General features: G+C 42.5%; 1 protein-coding gene across 16 annotated transcripts in view; it reads left to right on the top strand.

Annotated features, from left to right (window-relative positions):
* Positions 1-19,988, top strand: part of LOC116850405 (steroid hormone receptor ERR2) — a 24,163-nt gene extending 4,175 nt beyond the window's left edge. For 6 of the 16 annotated variants that reach the window (XM_032828661.1, XM_032828663.1, XM_032828659.1 and 3 more), the window contains 8 exons: positions 11,620-11,769; positions 12,839-12,949; positions 13,027-13,156; positions 13,612-13,836; positions 14,384-14,419; positions 14,624-14,764; positions 14,859-15,061; positions 15,326-19,988. In XM_032828661.1, the coding sequence (XP_032684552.1) occupies positions 11,626-11,769; positions 12,839-12,949; positions 13,027-13,156; positions 13,612-13,836; positions 14,384-14,419; positions 14,624-14,764; positions 14,859-15,061; positions 15,326-15,661 (1,326 nt within the window). In that variant the 5' untranslated portion in view covers positions 11,620-11,625 and the 3' untranslated portion in view covers positions 15,662-19,988. Of the gene's footprint in view, positions 1-24; positions 1,645-11,619; positions 11,770-12,838; positions 12,950-13,026; positions 13,157-13,611; positions 13,837-14,383; positions 14,420-14,623; positions 14,765-14,858; positions 15,062-15,325 lie in introns of those variants that run through there. The other 10 variants (XM_032828672.1, XM_032828670.1, XM_032828673.1 and 7 more) reach the window with 8 other exon arrangements.
* The last annotated feature ends 120 nt before the right edge of the window (positions 19,989-20,108 follow it).

Genomic DNA, 20,108 nt, shown 5'->3' with positions numbered 1-20,108 from the left:
GAGAGAGAGAGAGAGAGAGAGAGAGAGAGAGAGAGAGAGAGAGAGAGACGTCATTAAGATAGCGTATATTTCCTAGGAGAGTGATCTACGGATCTACGAATTCTTCCTTCTCTAGATCGAGGACGATGATGATAGTTATTTAAAACCATTGACGACCTGATTTTCCGGAGGGATAATAAATTAGTACAACTTGTGTCCGACGCTTTAATAATTATTAACGCTATTTTTTTTATTTGCATGGTATTAAATCTTTAATGATTTTATTTAATTAGATTTATAATATAATTTACTTAATACAGTCAACGGTTCCGACGTTCTCTATAGTTTAGCCGCTTAATTTGGATGTTATACACTAATACATGTTAATTAAGTGGATAAAAACGAATTATCTGGTGGATATTTTTCCTATTACTCTAATAACTTTTATTTATGTATTATGATTGGCGGATTATTGGAATGAGTCATTGTAGAAGTGATCGGTAATATCATGAGAATTGTACGAAAATGCTTCATGAACATGTGATACTTCCTTGTTTCCTGAAAAGAGTGCAGCATAATACAATGACAAAGAGGGAAAGAGAAAGAGAGGATGTACAAATCAGCGTAGATACGAAAAGTCGCTCGAGGTTGAGACGATAAAACTTAAGCCGTATCAAGGTGATACGGCAGCCATAATGTCAACGACCGATTGGCAGTGGCCATGATTCCTCCCAAAATGACATTGCACGCCGGCGTTCGCCGGAGACGGTAACATCTTTTAGATTGTCTCGCTGCGTTTTATCTGCGATAAATGCGATAAGGAAACGATATCTTTCGACGTTGCCTAATTCGTTGCAATTGCAACGGCAGAATGTTATTGCAGATTCTGGCAAGGCCGTTACTTTTTATGTAACTAACGTAATATCGCTGTTGCGTTACGGTATTTGCTCGGTGCGAATAAATACGTGATGAAAGTCGGGACAATTGACGCGATACAAAAATTACGACGGTCTTCTCTATACGAAAAAGATTGAATCGAAGTAAACCTCGGCATGAACGCGACGACAAACGGCACGAACATTTACACCAAAAGATTTTATTGTCGTTAATTGAATAAAGTGATATTGGAACTTCGTGCCGTATGTGATTTGATAACGACGGAGTTACCGTCCAATGGCACGACTCCGACTTCTATTCGTCTAGCTCCGACGATATATAAAGCGAGGATAATGAACGAAGATATGAGAAATTGGGCTTTCTGCTATTGTATATCGCGCGCATCGATACGAACGCAGCTGCGCGGCATCGACTCTCTCGTCTCGCGCGTCGCGTCGCGTCGCGACGCGACAGTCCGCCGTGCACCCGCCGGATTCACTTAGCGCGCCGATGTTAGCGCCTTCAGTCGCGTCCGGCCCGCGGTGGCGTGTACGTCGTGGTGCGAGAGTGCTTTTAAGTACACACGGGATCGCTCGTTCGCCCATACGTGTCGCACCGCGTTGCCGCGGACGGACGAATCGCTGGACGATTAATTAGTGCCGAATGTCGCGATCGCGCCGTCGATTCTGGTTGTGAGGCGTACGTGCATCTGTTTTTTTTTTGGGTGCCACGGTGGAACGAGACAGCCATGGACGCGTGGATGTACGACGTGGTAAGTGTCGTATGTAGGTACGTGGATTATGGCACGTAACGTCTCTCTCTCTCCCCCCTTTCTTTCTCTCTCTCTCTCTCTCTCTCTTTCTCTTTCATCCTCCTCCGCACCATCGCCGATCTCGTGGCTTTGTTTACGTGCTGCGCGCGCTGCGCTGCGCCGCGCCATCCTCACCTGCTGTACTCACAGCTCCCTTTGAGTGAGAACACGGAGAATGGAGGCTATCGCGGATCCGCGCTGTCAGTGAAAAAATAGCGCACCTTGTATCGATGATCATACGATTGGCGGTTGTATTTTGATAAAGCGATTATCGAGTCAGTGTGGCGTGATTTCGATGATTTTCCTCGTGCGATTTCACGACGATCGCGCGTTATTTCTCGGCTTATGCGCGATTTGATTTCGACCTTTATGGCCCGGCCTTTACGATTCTCTCGTCGAAGGAGCGTAAAATATAGATATATAGTCCAGCGTCGATATCGCTAGAGCGGGGTCTTTTCGTCGAATACAGATTCGGATGCCGTAAGTGCGCGCGCGCGCACGCGTGATCCCTCACGTTCGTCCTTTTCTTCTGTGAATTTTGTGAAACGCGACGATATCGTATATTCGCGAGCAGATGAAACGTGGCGGCTGAAAATTCTCCCTCGGGTTCTCGCCGCTTTGTGGCGACATCAACGGAAATCGAGCTCACCGAAACTGCATGCCGGCTTCGATCCTTACGTCGGCGCAGTCGTTTATCTCTCGACAAGTCGGTCATTATTACGTTACGACGAGTCGCGACCTGTTAGGTAATCTGTCCCGAGTCTAATTCCTCCGCCGCTCGTCAATTCGCGCCGATCCGCTGGGAAATCTTGCGAAATGAAAAATTTCGCGAGTGCGCGCGACTGCACGCTTCTACGAAATTGCACTTAGAATACAATATTATCGAGGATGGAAGAGAGTTTATGAGGTACCATCATAATCCATACGACTCGATTGTCGTATGAGATACATACGAGTATCTGCGAAGCTTCTCCGCGATCTAGATTTTATAGGGAATATCGAGAGGGAAAAAAATTGTTTGTTGTGATCACGGTCTGAAGGAGCGCGCGTTTGGCTGCTAGTATTGTGCCCGGACGACGAGCTTTCGCTGTCTCGAGCGCCTCTTTGCTTCCTCGTTTCTTTGCCTTTGTCCCCGTTGCTCCTAAACGCTTATCTTCGCAATAAATTTCATAATTGAAAGATAACAATTACGCGACGATTATGATGATGCATCAAGACGCCGAATCACAGATGTCGATAATTGCTCGGTTATTGACGATCACACACACACGCACACACAGAAACGATTTAAACTTCTGTGCGAAATATATATCGCGGAGTCGCACCTCGGTGCAGAAGGAAGCACCAACGCAAAATTAATCTCAAATCTGCCCAAGTACTCCGAGCATCCGGCAGTCTTGGACTCCCCAACGCATTCGCCGAGTGCGAACGCACTCGCGACGATTTCGCGCTTCGTTTGACGATCAAGAAAGATTCGCGCAGCCGCCGATACACGCGTCTTCTCGCGGGCGAGAAGCGGCCCGCACGAAAGAGCGCCTGATGTCATGTGGATCAATTGCATTGCTTACGTTGTGCGCGCCGAAATTTATGATCGCCGACGACGACATGTACACGCGCCGCTACCCTTTTTCTTCTTCGACTGATTATCGAATTATTGTTCTCCGTGGCGTTATATAATTGTAAAAAGAAAGAACATCTTGTCGTTTATATAACAGTGTGCTCTGACACTGTTTTATTTTCGGGGAGAACGAAAAAATTCGATAAATCACGCGGAAAAAAAAGATCTGTTACATATGGACAACTAAACATAACTTGCTGTATTAGCTTTTTCTTTGCTGCAGGAGCCAATTCCTTGCTATGATAACAAGAAAATCTGCTCCTGCAACAAAAAAAGTAGCTAAAGCAGTAAATTATGTTTAATTGGCCATCTGCAAATTTGCCATGTAGCAAATTTGCTACATTAGCCACTTTTCTTGCTGTAGGAGCAGATTTTCTTGTTATCATAGCAAGAAAATCGGTTCCTGCAGCAAAAAAGTAGCTAACAGCGAATTATATTTAATTGTCCATATGTAGCAAATTAGTTTGCTGCTGCAGCAAATTATTTTTTTCCGTGCATGTGTCACAAGAGATTTTCGGAGTGCTCGCGTCGCGTCGAACACAGTGTTAATAATCATTTGATTATTTCAATTGTTATCAGTTGAAATAATCATCACTCTACTTGGATACACTTCCGTCACTTTAAGAAAAAGTTTCCGACGTCTTCTCTACCCAATTTGCACCAATTGTTTTATCTGCCCGCAGAGATAATAGGAGTCGACTTTGTTTTCTTGCCTATCGAGTCCAAGTTATTGGTGCCCACTTGAGAAGTACCCGCGCTATTTTCGAGCCATTACTTTTCCGACGGCTCTCTCTTCAGGCTTCATTCGTCCGCATTCGACTCTCGCGAGTGATTCCCGACAGTGTTTCTCTTAAATGGACAATAGTCGCGATAGTGGTGCGTCGTGTTCGCATGCACGCATCACGCACGCATTTGCACACACCCACACCGCCATACGCGTCGCGATTCTTACGCAACTCCACGTGGCCATGAAAGAAGGAGGAAGAGGAGGGGAAGAAGGCAGTCCACCACGAAGAGCGATATAACCAAATACCATGTTTACGTTATCATCGCCGATATTATTTAGCGTCTCGACTATGATGCGCCTACGATGCGCGAATTCAGCTCGATCTTCACGGTTGTGTGTACTTGAACTCTGTCGATTCGATATTTTTCGAATCGATAATGATCATATAATGATGCATATTATTTGTCTCGTCTCAAGACATGTCGGGTTAACGAAGAGTTCACGCCGACGCTCGTGTGTTTGGGATATGAACGCGTGCTCGAGAGATCTCGCGAGACAAACCGCGAGAAAGCGCGACTTTGCCTTACTTTATCGCATTCGTGTTATCAGTTTTTGATGAGCAAATCTTGATATTCGTGGCGCTTCGAAATTGAGATTTCTATTATCAATTTCTATTATCTATTTGTATCACTGAGGCTCGCGAGAAGCTCTCCATTCACGGTCGCTTATAATTCTCAGAGTGCTCTAGCAATTTCTTTAAGGAGAAATCAATTTCAGTGATGTAACTAAAGCGCATTGTCGTCTTCTTCTATCCAATTCCGTTTCGGACAAAATTACCAACTTGAGACTTCTGAAAGAGGAAATTGGGGAAACTTTTTCTTTAGATGAGAAAAGTATGTTGGACTTAGTGGTGATTGTATTACGATTAATTAAAAATTTCGCTGAAATTAGTGCCGTGAGCGCGATTTATCTTTCGCACCAAGTTAATGACGTGATTATCAGTTCAGACATAGATATAAAAAGTTAAACGGAAGGAGACAATATCGAACACTTAGCGCGAATTCTAGCCGGTTTATTGGAAAAGGTATTACGACACATCGCTAGTTGCGCATAAACAAGTGCTCGCGAGTAGGAAGCGAAACGTGGCCGTGATAGAGTAGCAATGCGAAGGTCGCCTCTTACACAGACTACACGTGCATACGGTGATCAGCGATCGCTGATGCATTTCTCATACACCCGACGTCGACGGGCGAATCTCAGAGTCATGAGATACCTCGAGTGCCGGCATTGTCGCGTTTGCGGCAAGGGTGCTCGTCGATTGATCGATCGATCGTGGTGAAAAGTGCACAAAAGAAGGACAGAAAAAAGGAAGAAGAACGAGCGGTGTTTGTTCTCATTATTCGCTCATTAATCGCTTCTCTCAACAATTATCAACGAGAATAAAATAGGAGAGAAATACATCGCGCTGTGTTGCCTCATAACGTGAAAACGAACGATTTCGGCGAGCGATCTTGATACACGCGATACGCAACGCGCCACCGATACACCGTGGTATCACACTCGACGAGCGCGTCTTACGAGAACACCCTGTATAAACAGAGCGATCTATGTTATCGGAAGGTTTGGCCGCTCTCTATGTGCTTGCCTCGGCATCGTCGATCGACTCTATGTCGGGAACGTACCTGTCCGCCCGATTATTTGGCCCGTTTCGCACATTGTCCAAGGTTAGGACTTGCTCACCCCTCCCCCTCCCCCTCCCCGGTCTCTCACTGTCTCTTTCTCTGTCTTTCTTTCTTCTAAGATGACGTCATCGACGTCTCGCGGCCTTAAACTTGACTCCCCTCCGGGCCACCGCGCCGCTCTGAAGAGAACGATTATTATCGTTCCCCACCAGCGATACAACTCGACACCAAGAGCGCGATTCCGCCGCTCGTTGATCGAGGTGAAGCCTACCATCTCCCTTTCTTTCTCTCTCTCTCTCTCCCCCTCCCTTCCTCCCTCCTGTTGGCTGATCAGTCTACCGTCGGAGGTTCAAACCCCGCCGACGATTTTTCGTATTTTATTTTTTCTTTTTTTTTTTTTACATCGGTGAAGTTTCCTGGTAAGTGATCAAGTTGCTTGGTGATCTGGTGATAATACTAGTGAAAAATCTAGCCTATCTTTGACATGCAGGATTACATTAATCCTGTTGGGGATGTTTGTTTAGACCCGACTGTGGCCAATTGATTCCCTCTGTAGATGTTCTTTTTAAATCTCGTGATGTAAAAAGATACTGATGTCATTATCAATGGTAATCAATAGTAGTTTTAACAGATGACGAAAGTAAAATGTTAGAAGTGCTGTTTTACACGAATGGTACGAGTCATTTTCTTGTAAAGTTTTTAATAACTTTTTTAGACGGGATTTTTTGTAGGTGTGTATGGATTTTCGTCGAAAGCGCTCGACAGTGCTCTTGTAATATCTATTTATTATTTTATCTATTAAGAGAGTAGTAGTTATTTTTGCGGGTGAGTCTAGTGCAGACCTTCTAAAATTATATAGACTTATTTGATATATTACATAATAAAATCCCGCGCCAGTTTCGAGTTTATATATGAAGACAGTTAAATCAATTTTCTTCCCTGCATCACACCTGAAATTAAGATTTATTTTGCCGACCTGATATGAAATTGTGAATTCATATAAAAAGAAATGAAACAATTCACGTGCTAAATCTAATTCACTGCCCAAATTCGTGCCGTCTGTGTGGCAGTGATTTATGAATCATTCAAAACGGAAATGAAACCTTCAAACATTTAAGACTTCCAAGAGACGTTTATCGCTTCCGTGTCGCATATTCCGTGTATATTTGCAGTATACCCACGGCCGTTTTAACACCGCGAAATCACACGGCCTTATGTTATCGCGCTATTTTTATTGGATGAGATCGATGCGAAATCGGAGCGTAGTTCTCGCCAAGGCTGCGGCCTTGACCGCGACCCAGGGTCTTCATCCTCGAGGGATCGATCTGTTCTTTTCGCGTTCTAATTCCGTAACCACCTACGTGCATAACACAGAGAGCCGCGGTATTCCGACTTCGCGGGCGGACAAGACGGTTATAATAATTCATAGATAACGTCGTCGACTTGTTGCCGATTATTTCGGGAATGGCGCAGTTTGACGTTTCCACGATGCTACAGCAAGAGAGAAGCGAGAGAGCAAACAGTCAAATTGGAAAAAAGGAGCAAAGTAATTATTTCTTTTCTAAGGACCAACGCGTAACAAATTGTGAAAATTGTCACACCGCGGTGTCGCGAGGATGCGATTGTAGGGAGATTAATTAATTGATCAAATCGTGGCACGATCGTCGGGCTTGCGCGAGGTGTTGGAAAAATGCCGCGCGGGTTGTAATACTTTATATTAGGGGGAGGGATGGGAAGGGAAGGCAACAGCAGGCGACGTTTATTCCGCAGACCGAGCAAAAAAGGACGGTCGATACTCGATATGCCGCTCGCGTGCGTTTGACCGGCTAGACTTTTCCTCGATATCCGTCGCGATAACGCGCGCGATAATCACTTGGGCACACACATTGTCGCCGGTGCAAAAATGTTCATTGTTTTCGGGCCCTCGGTGTGTCGACGATGTGGGCGGTTTAAGGCAGGTCTCTCTCTCGGCTGGCGGCGAAGAAGTGTGCGTTATTGCGACAGTTATGCGAATTGCACTCTATCGGCCGATATCGCACCTGGCAACAGATATGCGGCTGTTTATTAACCGATATTAACCGCTACGTATCTCAATTTACACGTTTTACACGATACCGTTTTACTTGTGCGCGCGCGTCATCCAGTCATGTCTTATTTCTTCGTTCTATTAGCATCTATCTCTAATCTCCGTTATCTTTTTTCCTAATTAACGATCGAGGCGGGGACGGCAATGAACGTAAACATCTCGAAAATTTAACATTGCTAAGAGAGAGAGAAAGAGCGTCGAAAGCTTCGAAGAAACGTTTGAGTTCCGCGCGATTGATATTTTATTTTGTTAATTACTCCGTTATTCAGGTGTTAAGTATCGATGAATTTCTCCCTTCTGATCGATGTCGTTGTATCGAAATGACGGTTTTTCGCACTCGCCGGGTGAAATAGCCGTTTTTCCTCTTGTCGCTTTTGTTGCGCCGCGCCGCGTGCTGGGAGGCTTTTTCTCGCTTACGTAATCGACCTGTTCTCGAAAACGACTGCGACGAGTTTCACGCAGCGAGCCTTGAAGATTTCGACAGCGAAGGCTGGAGAATACTCTCGCGATTGGAGCACGATCAACTCGAGTAGCAACCGCGATCTGATCAGCATGCCGATTAAATAATTGCACTTCAGCGACGAGATGCGCGTTCGTTGAACGATCGCGCGAACATTTACTCTTATTCATTTGCGCGACGCTTTTTTTTTTTTCTTTCTTGATCTTTAATCGCTCATATGATATCAGAATGTTACCGGTGTCCTCGTTTACGGTATACGCACGACGCCAATGGCCCGTTATTCTATTTGTTGTGAGAACGCAATTATATTCGAGCAATCACGCGTTTATTATTTCAACGCGTATTAATGCCCCCGCGTCGGTAGAGTGCACTCATCTGTTAATTCGAGTATGCGTGACGCCACATACCACGACTCCGTAATTATATCGCGATAATGACATTTCCTAAACACACACTCGACGCGACGGATTACATCATATACCGATAATTGACATTTCGGGCTCCCAGATAGCCGAATAATTCGGAGTTGTTCGCGACACCAATGCATATGTATACAGATAAAGATCAAAGAATTGTTCTACTGAAAATCTTTCTAGAGACGGACTAAAAAAAAAAATCACATTAAATTGACGGTACTTCGCACCGTTAAGTCGGGTCGGGTCGTTTCGCCGACCACTTAGCGCAATGTCCGGATGATTCGTGGTGGACGTACGCGGTGTTTTTCGTGATTCCGCTTATTCAGTGACCGGAGACAGGCAGCGCGCGTCGCGTCGCGTCGGTGGTGTCCGTGAAAGGTGTCGGTAGCGCAGCATCAGGATCCGCGTCGCGTCGCGCTCCGCCGTTGCGCGTCGATGTGATGCAGCGAACGGAGGAGAGTCACGGACACGCAGGCAGCAGGAAGGTAGGACAGAGGAGGAGATAAAACGAGATAAAACGAGATTGAGAGGCCCAAGGTCGTGGTTGTCGGCCGTTTCCGCCGGCAGTCGGCGGCGTCTAAAATTGCGATGCCGTGGCTCCGCGCGGCCTTCGCGAACGCGTGCGACAGCTTCTCGCTCTCGCAGAAAAGTCAAGTTCAAGGCCGGCGAGACGCTTCGAGGCCTTCTCTCTTTTTCTCTCTATCTATCTATCTATCTATCTATCTATCTATCTATCTATCTATCTATCTATCTATCTATCTATCTATCTCCTCTTTCCTCCTCCTCTCTCACAATCTCTTACAAATACACACACACATACAACACAGTCACTCCCATCCGCTCCTCTCGAGCTCTCAATCAAACGTGGATCGAACGGAGGGAGGAGAACACTTACGCAACCCTTTCCCTTCCTTAGCCATTCGCTGGAATATATTGTAATAGACATAGGGCCGGTCGTACACCAACACATCCCGCGTCAAGTGCAAGCCCGTTTTAGCGATCGGCCATCCCTTTTTAGAGCCGCGTCTGAAGAGCGGCGGAGGGAGCAGGCACGAGATTATCGGCTTTGCTCGTATTTGTGTCGCCGTAATCGCGAGAAAACAGATCTATAATTATGAGCGACAACGAGAAGTGAGTCAGCTATATAATAAACGCCGCGTTTTTCTGATTCCGACATCTCTTTGAGTCCACGCATTCTGATCCACTTAATCGATCCTGAGCACAACCGGAATACGAACGAGACGGCCAGCACATTAACGATCTTTACTGTCTGGAATCGGTGAGATAGGTGAAATATTGCGGTCTGATCCAGATCGAACTCGTCTAGTCCCCACACAAGTGTGGAGCCGTCTTCGTTGGAATACAATTCCTCTCGTAACCAAACTTTCGATAGAGACATGACTCATCGCGTTTTCCGACCTCGGCGATTCCGTTGCAAATTTTGCGCCGATCGAATTGATGGTGGTCGCGAACGCAAGCGAAAGTCCGGCATGTCTTCGTGTTAGAAAAAGAAGTCAAGTTCAAGGTCGACTAGACGTTCCTCTCCACCTTCCGTTCGCGCAACTCTCGCTTTCTGCGGCCGCACGACACACGATACCACCAAGACCGAATAGAAAGGGAGGGAGAAAGGGGGCTTACGCAATCCTTTCACCGTTACTTTGTTCGCCGATTCTCTATTCTAGGGCGCACTCGAGCCGCTCGAAATATTAACGCAGTTTCGTCCAATGGCATAGCGTTATCGAATCAATTATTATTCTTAAATGTAGCACATCGAGAAATTCCCACAAGAACCTTACGTTCCACTACAAAGCTCTCAAGATGTATCACTTTGTGGCGGATATTCACATTTGATTTACATTTTAACGAGAGAAGTCAAGCGTTACGACGTTTTTTATGACGCGATAAATCAAAAATAAAAGAAAGAATAAAGAAGGTCAAGATAACATGATGTATTGATGACTTTGTGCTAAAGTGTAATACGCTCGACATGCATCGAAGAACAATCAATCCGAGAAAAAACGGAGAAGACTAATCATACGCACGTTTCTATTTTATTGCTGTGTTACTTGCAATTGTGTGTGCGTGTATATTAGAAGTCGCTCTTGCGCGAGTGAAACATTCTCAAGTAACGTCGACGGGGAACATTGGACGTGCCGGAGAATTTTGGATCTCTTATAGACAAGAGTATGTACATGAAGTACATTTAGGATTCGAATATTTATTTTGAACTCGAGAGAGAGCGCCTGTAAGCATGTGAAAGCTACTTCAGTGATCGTTAAAGACGTGTTCGGCCATACAAACGGAGGCAAACAAATTAATTTGTTTGCAAATCCAAGTGTTATTGTACACAGACGCGCATATATATATTACACATACACGTGCGTAACATTGATATCTGAAATAGTGGCTAGAGTTACCATCGAGTCAGCGGTTACCTTAGGTAATGATATCTTGTGCTCGTAGCGGTGTGTAGTAATATACGCCAGTGTTCTCAGTTTTCACGTTTTCCGATGGACCGGGCTTCTCTCGTCTCGAATGCGTACGCAGATAGATCAGCTCGTGGAGGAAAAAAAGGCCGCGATCTTCGCCGGGAGGCATTGGCTGGCGCGCTACCGCGAATTCTCCGAAGTCAATTCTAAAAATGCTCAAGGCGTTGGCCGTACTTAAATATAGCGGCCGCAAAAAAGGTGCAACCGTCGACGTTGCAGAGAAGATCGCAGCGGGCGCGATGGACCACTCTTATTATATTTCGCGACGATACTCACGACGATGCCAATCTGTCCCAGTCCGTTCCGTCAGCTTACGAATAACCGGACTCTCTCTCTTTTTTCTCTTTGTTTTTTTTTTTTTTTTGCAATAATTCTATTGAGATTCGCGATATACGTATCCGTAGATATACGAGATACGTCCTCGTCGACGCCACAGGAATAGAATCTACGTTATCTCTTTCGTATCTCTCGACAGGTCTGTATGATGTCTGGCGCTACTACGGAAAGTATGATTGGGAATAACAGAACGACGATGCCGAACATCAAGCAGGAAGTCGACAATCCAACGACACCTACGCAAAATTATCAAGTATGCTCGCCTACTACGACCCTTCAGCATCAGGAGGTATTAAAGTAGTTGAGAGAACTCGGTCGATCGGTTCCTCATGACGGGACGCCCAGAGGACGTGCACCGTCGCGTTACCGCATCAACGTCCAAAACTCATTAATGAGTTTCCCAATGAATCGTCCCAACGATTTCGGGACTACAGCTTTATCAGCTCATTTTAAAGAATTGTGGCAGTGAATGATTTTTTGTTTGTCTAACTTTTCGTACAAATCGCAGCGTTTTGAACAGAAATGATTATGTAATCTTTTTTCTTTTCAAATATCTTACACACGTGATTAACGAAATAAATTCTACGAAGATTTATCTTTTTTATTTTAAATGATTTCGTATGTAACGTCCAACGCGCTTTTTTTTAGGTACATCGGAACAAAAGTATCTATTTAATGATTATATAATATCAATCTGATATCCTTGTTCTGATTAAAACTTTTTGCATTGTGGTTTCAATGGATTAATAGCGAGCATTTTGAATAATTTGTAGTCGATCTTTCCTTGAATTTTTATGAGATTCTTTCATCATCTTTTTTAATATTTTAATTGAGGAAAAAACGACTTTAAATTGGATCTGTCATTAAACGTTAATACGGTATAGCGGCAAGGTGTTCTGCACGACCAACACGTATACACAGAACATCATGTTTTGTTGTAATATTTACTAGTGACGACTTTTCCCAATTATATGCGATTTGAAATGAACAACTTTTTCTCTAAAATGAATTGTCACTGATACAGATAAGTGGTATAACACTTTTCACGTTTAATATAAAAAATTGTAGAAATATATGAGCAGACGACACCCATTGAAATTATTATTAATAAATAGAGTTTAATTGTAAATCGATGGAAGGATCAGTCGATGAAATTTATGTCTGTAATTTTGTATATCTCGATATACTCTGCATATATATGTTAATAATTAATGCTTAACTGTAGCAATTATATTATGAGTTATTAATCATTCATTATGCGCACATCGTCCATTATAATCTATCGAACATATATTGTTAGCCACATTACTGCGTCGATTAATCGTGCACTTTATCATTTTAATTGTACATTTTTGCAGTCAATATGCACGAAATTGGACATTCCACCAGATTATGGCGATAGCGGTAGTCCCGAGAGTCCAGAAATGCACCATTGTTCTTCCACAACGCAACCTTTGGGAGCTCCTGATGTACGTAACCGTGGATATTTCTTTTATAAATTCCTCGGGATTGAGTGTGCTTTATTCTAATATCGTTATCTGTATAGGACGGTGTTAAAGAAGAAGATATGATGCCTAGAAGGCTCTGCCTAGTTTGCGGCGATGTTGCGAGTGGTTTTCACTACGGTGTCGCCTCCTGCGAGGCATGCAAGGCCTTCTTCAAGAGGACTATACAAGGTAAGAGAGTCTTATCGATCTGTCAACTACAGGCCGCAATAATTCGTCCAGATAGCATCAAGGGACTACTGGGTTAATACGCGTTGCAACACATCGATTGTATGAAATTTATATGTTAAGCTGTCATATGAGTTTTCTATCCGTCGTTAGTACAAACAGGACAGCGATCTTATCACTTCTGAGAAACATACTACAAATGTTATTTACGCGGCGCAAGATACACTGTTTATACCTTTAGTTTATCAATGATTAAGTATGCGAAAGAGATTGCATGAGACTATTTAAAACGGTCTTTTTCTTATGTAACGTCGTATTTCGTCGCGGAAGAAAATTGAATTACAAATTGCGCATCCAACAATTTGCTGGTGAGAGAGACAATCGTCATCAAGTCTGAGACATTTGAAAATACCGTTGGTGCTATCTGGAGCAGGACCGCGTATATTACGATAAAATAGCCAGCAATTTTACAGGAAATATTGAGTACACGTGTCCAGCTAACGGCGAGTGCGAGATAAACAAACGCAGGCGGAAGGCGTGCCAAGCGTGTAGATTTCAGAAATGCTTGCGACAAGGCATGTTGAAGGAGGGCGTGAGATTGGACCGTGTCAGGGGCGGCCGACAGAAGTACAGAAGGTCCACGGATCCTTACACACCTGTCAAGAGCAGCGCCACGTTAGAGGGTAATTTTTTTTAATACGCTTCTATGTCGCTGTATTTCACATCGATTTCACGATGGCAAATAAGAGAGATAACTATTATTGGATTATAGTCGAAAAGTTTGGTCCGATTTTCTACTCTGTTTGAGTCGGCTATATTCTACAATGTAGTAGGATAGACTGAAACGAATCGAATCAAAATAAGTTTTGAGACAATTATTAGTTTTTTTTTCTTTCAAACGAGCTGTTTTATCGTGTAGAGGTAATTATTACGATAAAACACAAGTTGTTTAAAATAAAAAACTAACAATTGTCTCAAAACTTATTTTGATATTGAGACGATTCATTTCATTCTATCTCAAGTATATGAATTTGGCTAAGAATGTTGGCAAATCGTCAAAGAGGTCTACGATTACTTGATTTAATCTATTCCCGCCAAAGATGAAAAGAAAAATAGAGTGAAAAATCGAACCAAACTTTTTGGCCAATCCAATAAAATAAAGATACATCATTCTCTCTGTTTCTTTGGAAAGAAGCTATTAATTTTTAACTGTGTTCTCGATGTTTCAAGCTAACGTAACGTCGGCAGCTCCTACCGAAACGATAAGTAAGATATCGAGTCGTTATCATGTACTTCTCATCCGCTTTTTATCTTGATTTCGGTTGTAACTCTCAATTTTTATGTCACAATTCATTGTTTCTTTAACGTCTGTATTTTTCCTATTTTTCCCACTTGCTAATAACTGATACATCGATATTTTAGCACATCATTTTAAAACAATTTAACCGAAAAGGCACACGTGTGTTGCAGACAACAAGATGGTCGAGGCCTTAGCTGCCTGCGAACCGGACATGCTTTCAGTGTCCAGTATTTCGCATTCGTTGGAGACAGACCAAAGAGTTCTCGGCCAATTGTCAGATCTGTACGATCGAGAACTAGTTGGAATAATCGGTAAAAGTGTTGTTCAGACCGTACTATATATTAGTGATGAAATTTAAAGTTTTACTTCGCTCTATCAGCATCTTATGTTATTGTTTTCGTGCAGGTTGGGCCAAGCAGATTCCAGGATTTAGCAGTTTAGCTCTGAACGACCAGATACGACTTCTGCAAAGCACTTGGGCCGAAATATTGACCTTCACTCTCGCATGGAGAAGTACGCCGAACAGTGGCAGATTGAGGTTCGCGCAAGACTTTACATTAGATGAGAGACTTGCGCTCGAATGCCACTGTATGGATTTATACACACATGTAAGTAATTTGTAAATGAACTTTACGCGCAAGTATCTCTTGATGTTAATTCTCGATAATTTATTATTCATTGTCGCTCTCTTAAATTTGCTTTTTAGAAATATGTTTTCGTAAATATACGTGACGATTTAAATGTAAGCTTCTCGAGTATACCACGCAATGTGTGAGGATCTCGTAAATTGCAATCGTCTTTCGTCTCTTTGGTAATTTTTATCTGCTACACGCGCTTATTGGATCGCGTTTTTTCTCTTTTTTCCCAAACAGTGTATACAAATTGTGGAGAGGATTCAGCGATTGGGCTTGACGCGAGAGGAATACTACGTGCTGAAGGCGTTGATCTTGGCAAACAGCGACGCTAAATCCGATGAGCCGCAGGCACTCTACCGTTTCCGTGATTCGATCTTGAACTCCTTGTCAGACTGTGTAGCGGCGGTGAGACCCGGTCAAGCGCTCCGCACCACGCAGAACATGTTCCTAGTATTACCCAGTCTCAGGCAAGCTGATGGCATCGTCAGGCGGTTTTGGTCTAGTGTATACAGAACGGGGAAAGTACCGATGAACAAGCTGTTCGTGGAGATGTTGGAGGCGGTTTGCTATTAATAAGTCACCTCGCGTCACGCTCCGTTGTCGTAAGAAAATTCGATAACTCGGTTTATTATTCTACTAATGTAAAATCGACTATCGCGTCTCAAGTCAAGTCTACGTCATCGTCGTTGTCGTCGTATCCAGTCAAAGAAGTGTTTCAGCTTGACATCGCAGCCAGTTGAAGATACCAGTGTGAGTGATAGTGCGAAAAGGGGAGAGACATGAGTTATCGGTTCTTCTGCGATTTTCTTTTACTTTCAACCAAACTACTCGCGAATTATTCTTTTTTTTGCGTGCGTAAGAAGGAGAGTGTCGAGAGAAAAAGCGGCGCGAGAGGGAGAAGGAGAAGCAGAAGGTTTGTCGACCGGTGTTTCACGACGATTTCACGAATGTTATTATAAATTGCTCGCGGAACGATCGTGATAGGACAATTATGAGAGGCGCTCGTAGTCTTTGTTCGAAGTATCCAAAACTTTTCTTTTCGAGTACCCCATTTACAGGTACAGGGAGAAAGAAAGATAATCTTTACGTAAAGGAATAGTACAAGACTACTTCAGAGTAGTCTTGCAAGAAGACTACTTCAGAGTACTCACAGTTTAGAATAGCGTGCGAAAGCCAGTGATATGGGCGAATTGATTTGAATTTTATCAGGTGTACGTTCCCGTTTGATCGTCACGATCGCAACACCGAACCGTCAGTGATTATAGAGATCCAGATAATAACTGTGTAATAACTGTGGGTGTTTAACGATGTACTAATGATAATAATGCTGGTCAAGAATACAATCAAAATTACCGCGAGTAGCATTCTCTTCGATTATTATTACTTTCTGGATTTATATTAGCTTCGTTTTTTCTCTTTTTTCTTCTCTTTCATTCGATAAATTCTAGCGGCAGGAATTTCAATTTGATCATGTACCTTCAGCGTGATATATATTGCCTCGTTTGCATTAGCACTTGTAATTTTAATAGCTTAAATGTGAGAAAATCAAGTAAGAAACATTAATCAATATATATATATACATATATACATATATACATATATACATATATACATATATATATATACATATATATATAGATATATATATACATATATATATATATATATATACATATATATTTAATAGTTATATATGCACATAGATATGTGTATATATATGTGTATGTACGTATATATTAACGAACATCCATAGTTATATATAACGATGTAGATTACATCTTTGTACAATATCTTAGAATACATCTTTGTACAATAAACAAGATCGAGTTTGATGCGTGCGAAAATTAGAAATGGAACAGGGATAATGATAGAGAATCTGGGCAGAACGTCGAAACGCGTCGCTTTTACGGGTAATTGGATCATCTAATGTTTCAAGGATAGGATATTGTCCAAGTCGCCGTGGTTTTGTTGACAGTAGAAATGTTTAGCCGGTTGTTAAAGTGATCATAATACGTCGTTCGACCGTGCCACACAAGAGAAAGAGCAGAAGAATATAATATTATATTATTACTAAAATAATTATTAATATTATTTTTACGATCATTATTATTACTATTACGCGCGCGTTTATTATTAATATTATTAGTGCTATCATTATTAATATTATTATATATATTCAGGGATCTTTATTGTCTAGCTATCGTTAATTATCACGATATTGTTACGAGAGATCAGCGAGCAGGTGTTGTACGCATAATATCACTTTCCGCGTCGATACGTGATCGTAACATTATTAAAAGTCTTCACTCATGACCGAGAACTTACAAAGAGAGAACGGAGATTACACACACACACACATACACACACGCGCGCGCGCGCGCACACACACACACACACATAGAAAATGAGAAAATTTTATGCAGCTTTGTTTGGAGATTATTATCGTGAGCCTCACGACGGTTTTCATCGATTTTAAGATCCCAGCTGTTGTCGCTCTCGTATCCTGACAGTTGCGAGAGAAATTTATTCTATCGTTTAGAACTACGATCAATGTTAAATTACGGAAAATCAAGTTTCACTGCGAATTCGAACTGCGGGAGCTAGCTATGGAAAGCCGTATCTCGTACGTGTGATATTATCGTTATGAGTGCAGAGTGCAATAAAGTCCGCAGTTTATTTTCTCGCTTAATGACACGATAGCGTCGCCTCTTTGCTCTTCTATCGATTCTCACGATTGTCCTATCTTCTCTTCATAATGTGTAACTCACACGGAATCTTTCTTTTGATTCTTTCTGCATTTAAATCCATGGACAATCTTGCACTCGTTTAACAAATTTGCTTCAGTCTGTTGCGTTCGCGATTTTGCTTCACGCGCGGATATATACTACCTTTTCGCGAGCATTTTTGTAAAAATGAAAAATGTTTATGGAAAAGAAGAAAGACTTGATAGATTTTTCCAAGTATTCTCCATGAGGTTCACGATAGTAGCATTCGCTACGACGCGTACTTTGTACTACGACGAGTTCGCATCCCACATTGACTGTCAGTTGTTTATCTCGGTCTTTCATTAAGATTTAATCCTTGCAAACAGAGCTTTCTCTTGATGACATTCCCTGTGCAACAGGATACTCTGATACATCTCCTTTGTTTCTCGTCTTCGTTGAAGCCAACGAGCTTCCTCATTTAACTGTGATATTCGCGTTATTCGGTGCATCGAGTTCACAACCGCGTTTTTACCTCGCTGCGCGACTTTGGTCGCTGAAAACGTGCGTTTCGGAAATGATCGACGGCCCATCAGCGATGTCCATCCGTTAGCAGCCCAAGTATGCTTTCGCGCGAGCTTTTTGAGATTCTCGCTCGAACGTTTCTTACTCAGGAAAACAGATATCAGAATGTCGTCGTAAAATGTTCCCCCTCGTACGACACACGCCGACGATTTTGTCCAAGAACTATTTCCCTCTCTTTTTTCCCTTTCTTCATAGAAAATTCTGCGAACTGCGCCATTCCCTCGATGATCCTTTACATTTCTTTTTTCTCGACGAAGTTTGCGATCGATCATTGACGATTATGCAACTCCTGCTGCTTGATATCGCATAGTTACCCTTCCCTTCCCTCGTTCCTCACTCGCGCCGGCGCGATGGATATAAAGATTTTTAGTGATGCTAAGGTATTAGAGTGAGTATTTTCGTGCGCGCCCGTCGCTGTACTGGAGAGGGACGAAAAGAAGAGAGAAGAAGAAGAAAGAGAAGAAAAGAGCGCGAAGTGTTTTTACACAACTGACTTTTATGTGTACCGCCAGTTTAATATCTTTTCGAGCATTTTCTTTGTACATATAATCACCACGATTCGCCGTGGCGGTAGAATCGTAGTCTCAGGGTTGCAAATAAGCAAACGCGATACAAACAATACGCTAGACACAATACAAAATAGTTAAGTGTGCGAATATACTTGTTGAGATCGAGCATTAATAATAATAGCGATGAAGGTTTAGATTTTAAACGAAAAGAAGGAAAAAGGAATAGTACGCGTTATGCAAAAGTGCGCCGCTACGTTGTTGAACGTAAACGCGAAGTTCGCAGATGATACTGAGACACGACGGCGATCACTGAGCGCGAAAACGATAGAAACGGAAACGTGCTTGGTGAGATGAAATTATCAATTAAAGCATAATAATTATGTTAACGATAAAACTATGCATAATTTATTATTTTGTAAGAAAAAAATATTTATATATTTACTCTCTTAGAGAGAAAAAGAGAGATCTTTTCTCTCAGAGAAGATTCTCAAAGATCACGTCGTGGTTTCTTTGAGTGATTTGACGTGTATTGAAACGCAAATCAGTCAAAATGTCACCGAGTCGTTTTCTGTTTCATTTCGTGTCTCATGAGTCTCGTCGCTTTTGTCTCAAGTCCTTCAATGTAACAAGTTGCGCCTGTGAATGAGGAAAAGAGATGCTGCTTCTACGCCGCCGATTATAAATATGTACGTAGTTACTTTGTAATTATAACACGGTAGATTCTATATGTAATTTTTATATCTACGCGTACTGTGAGAGGGAGTTGTCTGTAATACGGTGTATACCCATCTACGAAAGTGATACCGAAGAAACAGAGAAAAGCCAACGTCGATGTGGCTGATGCGACACCTACGCGACGATCGAAATCAGCGCGTCATGGAATATCGTGATGCGCATAATTACAATAATTTGTATGAGAGAAAGAAAACGCGGGAGAAAGTAAGTGGATGGGTGAATGAAGTGTGTGTGTATGTGTGAGAGAGAGAGAGAGAGAGAGAGAGAGAGAAAGAAAGATGAAAAAAAGACGTGTCTGTGGATGTGTATGAATTAGGATGACGATATTTACAACGAGATGCAGAAAATAAACCAACAAAAGATACACTATATGGAACTACCTCGGTAATAGCGTCTTCGTTTATTGATCCTTTAATTGTCCAAGTGTGGAACTTGTGACCGAACGTATAAAATCTTTAGAAGGTGTTTTCTTTCTCATTTTAATTCTCG

Source organism: Odontomachus brunneus, unplaced genomic scaffold, assembly GCF_010583005.1.
Source record: "Odontomachus brunneus isolate Ranch 3 - 2012 unplaced genomic scaffold, Obru_v1 Obru_scaffold_144, whole genome shotgun sequence".
Lineage (NCBI taxonomy): Eukaryota > Metazoa > Arthropoda > Insecta > Hymenoptera > Formicidae > Odontomachus > Odontomachus brunneus.
This window is presented reverse-complemented; position numbering and strand designations above follow the sequence as displayed.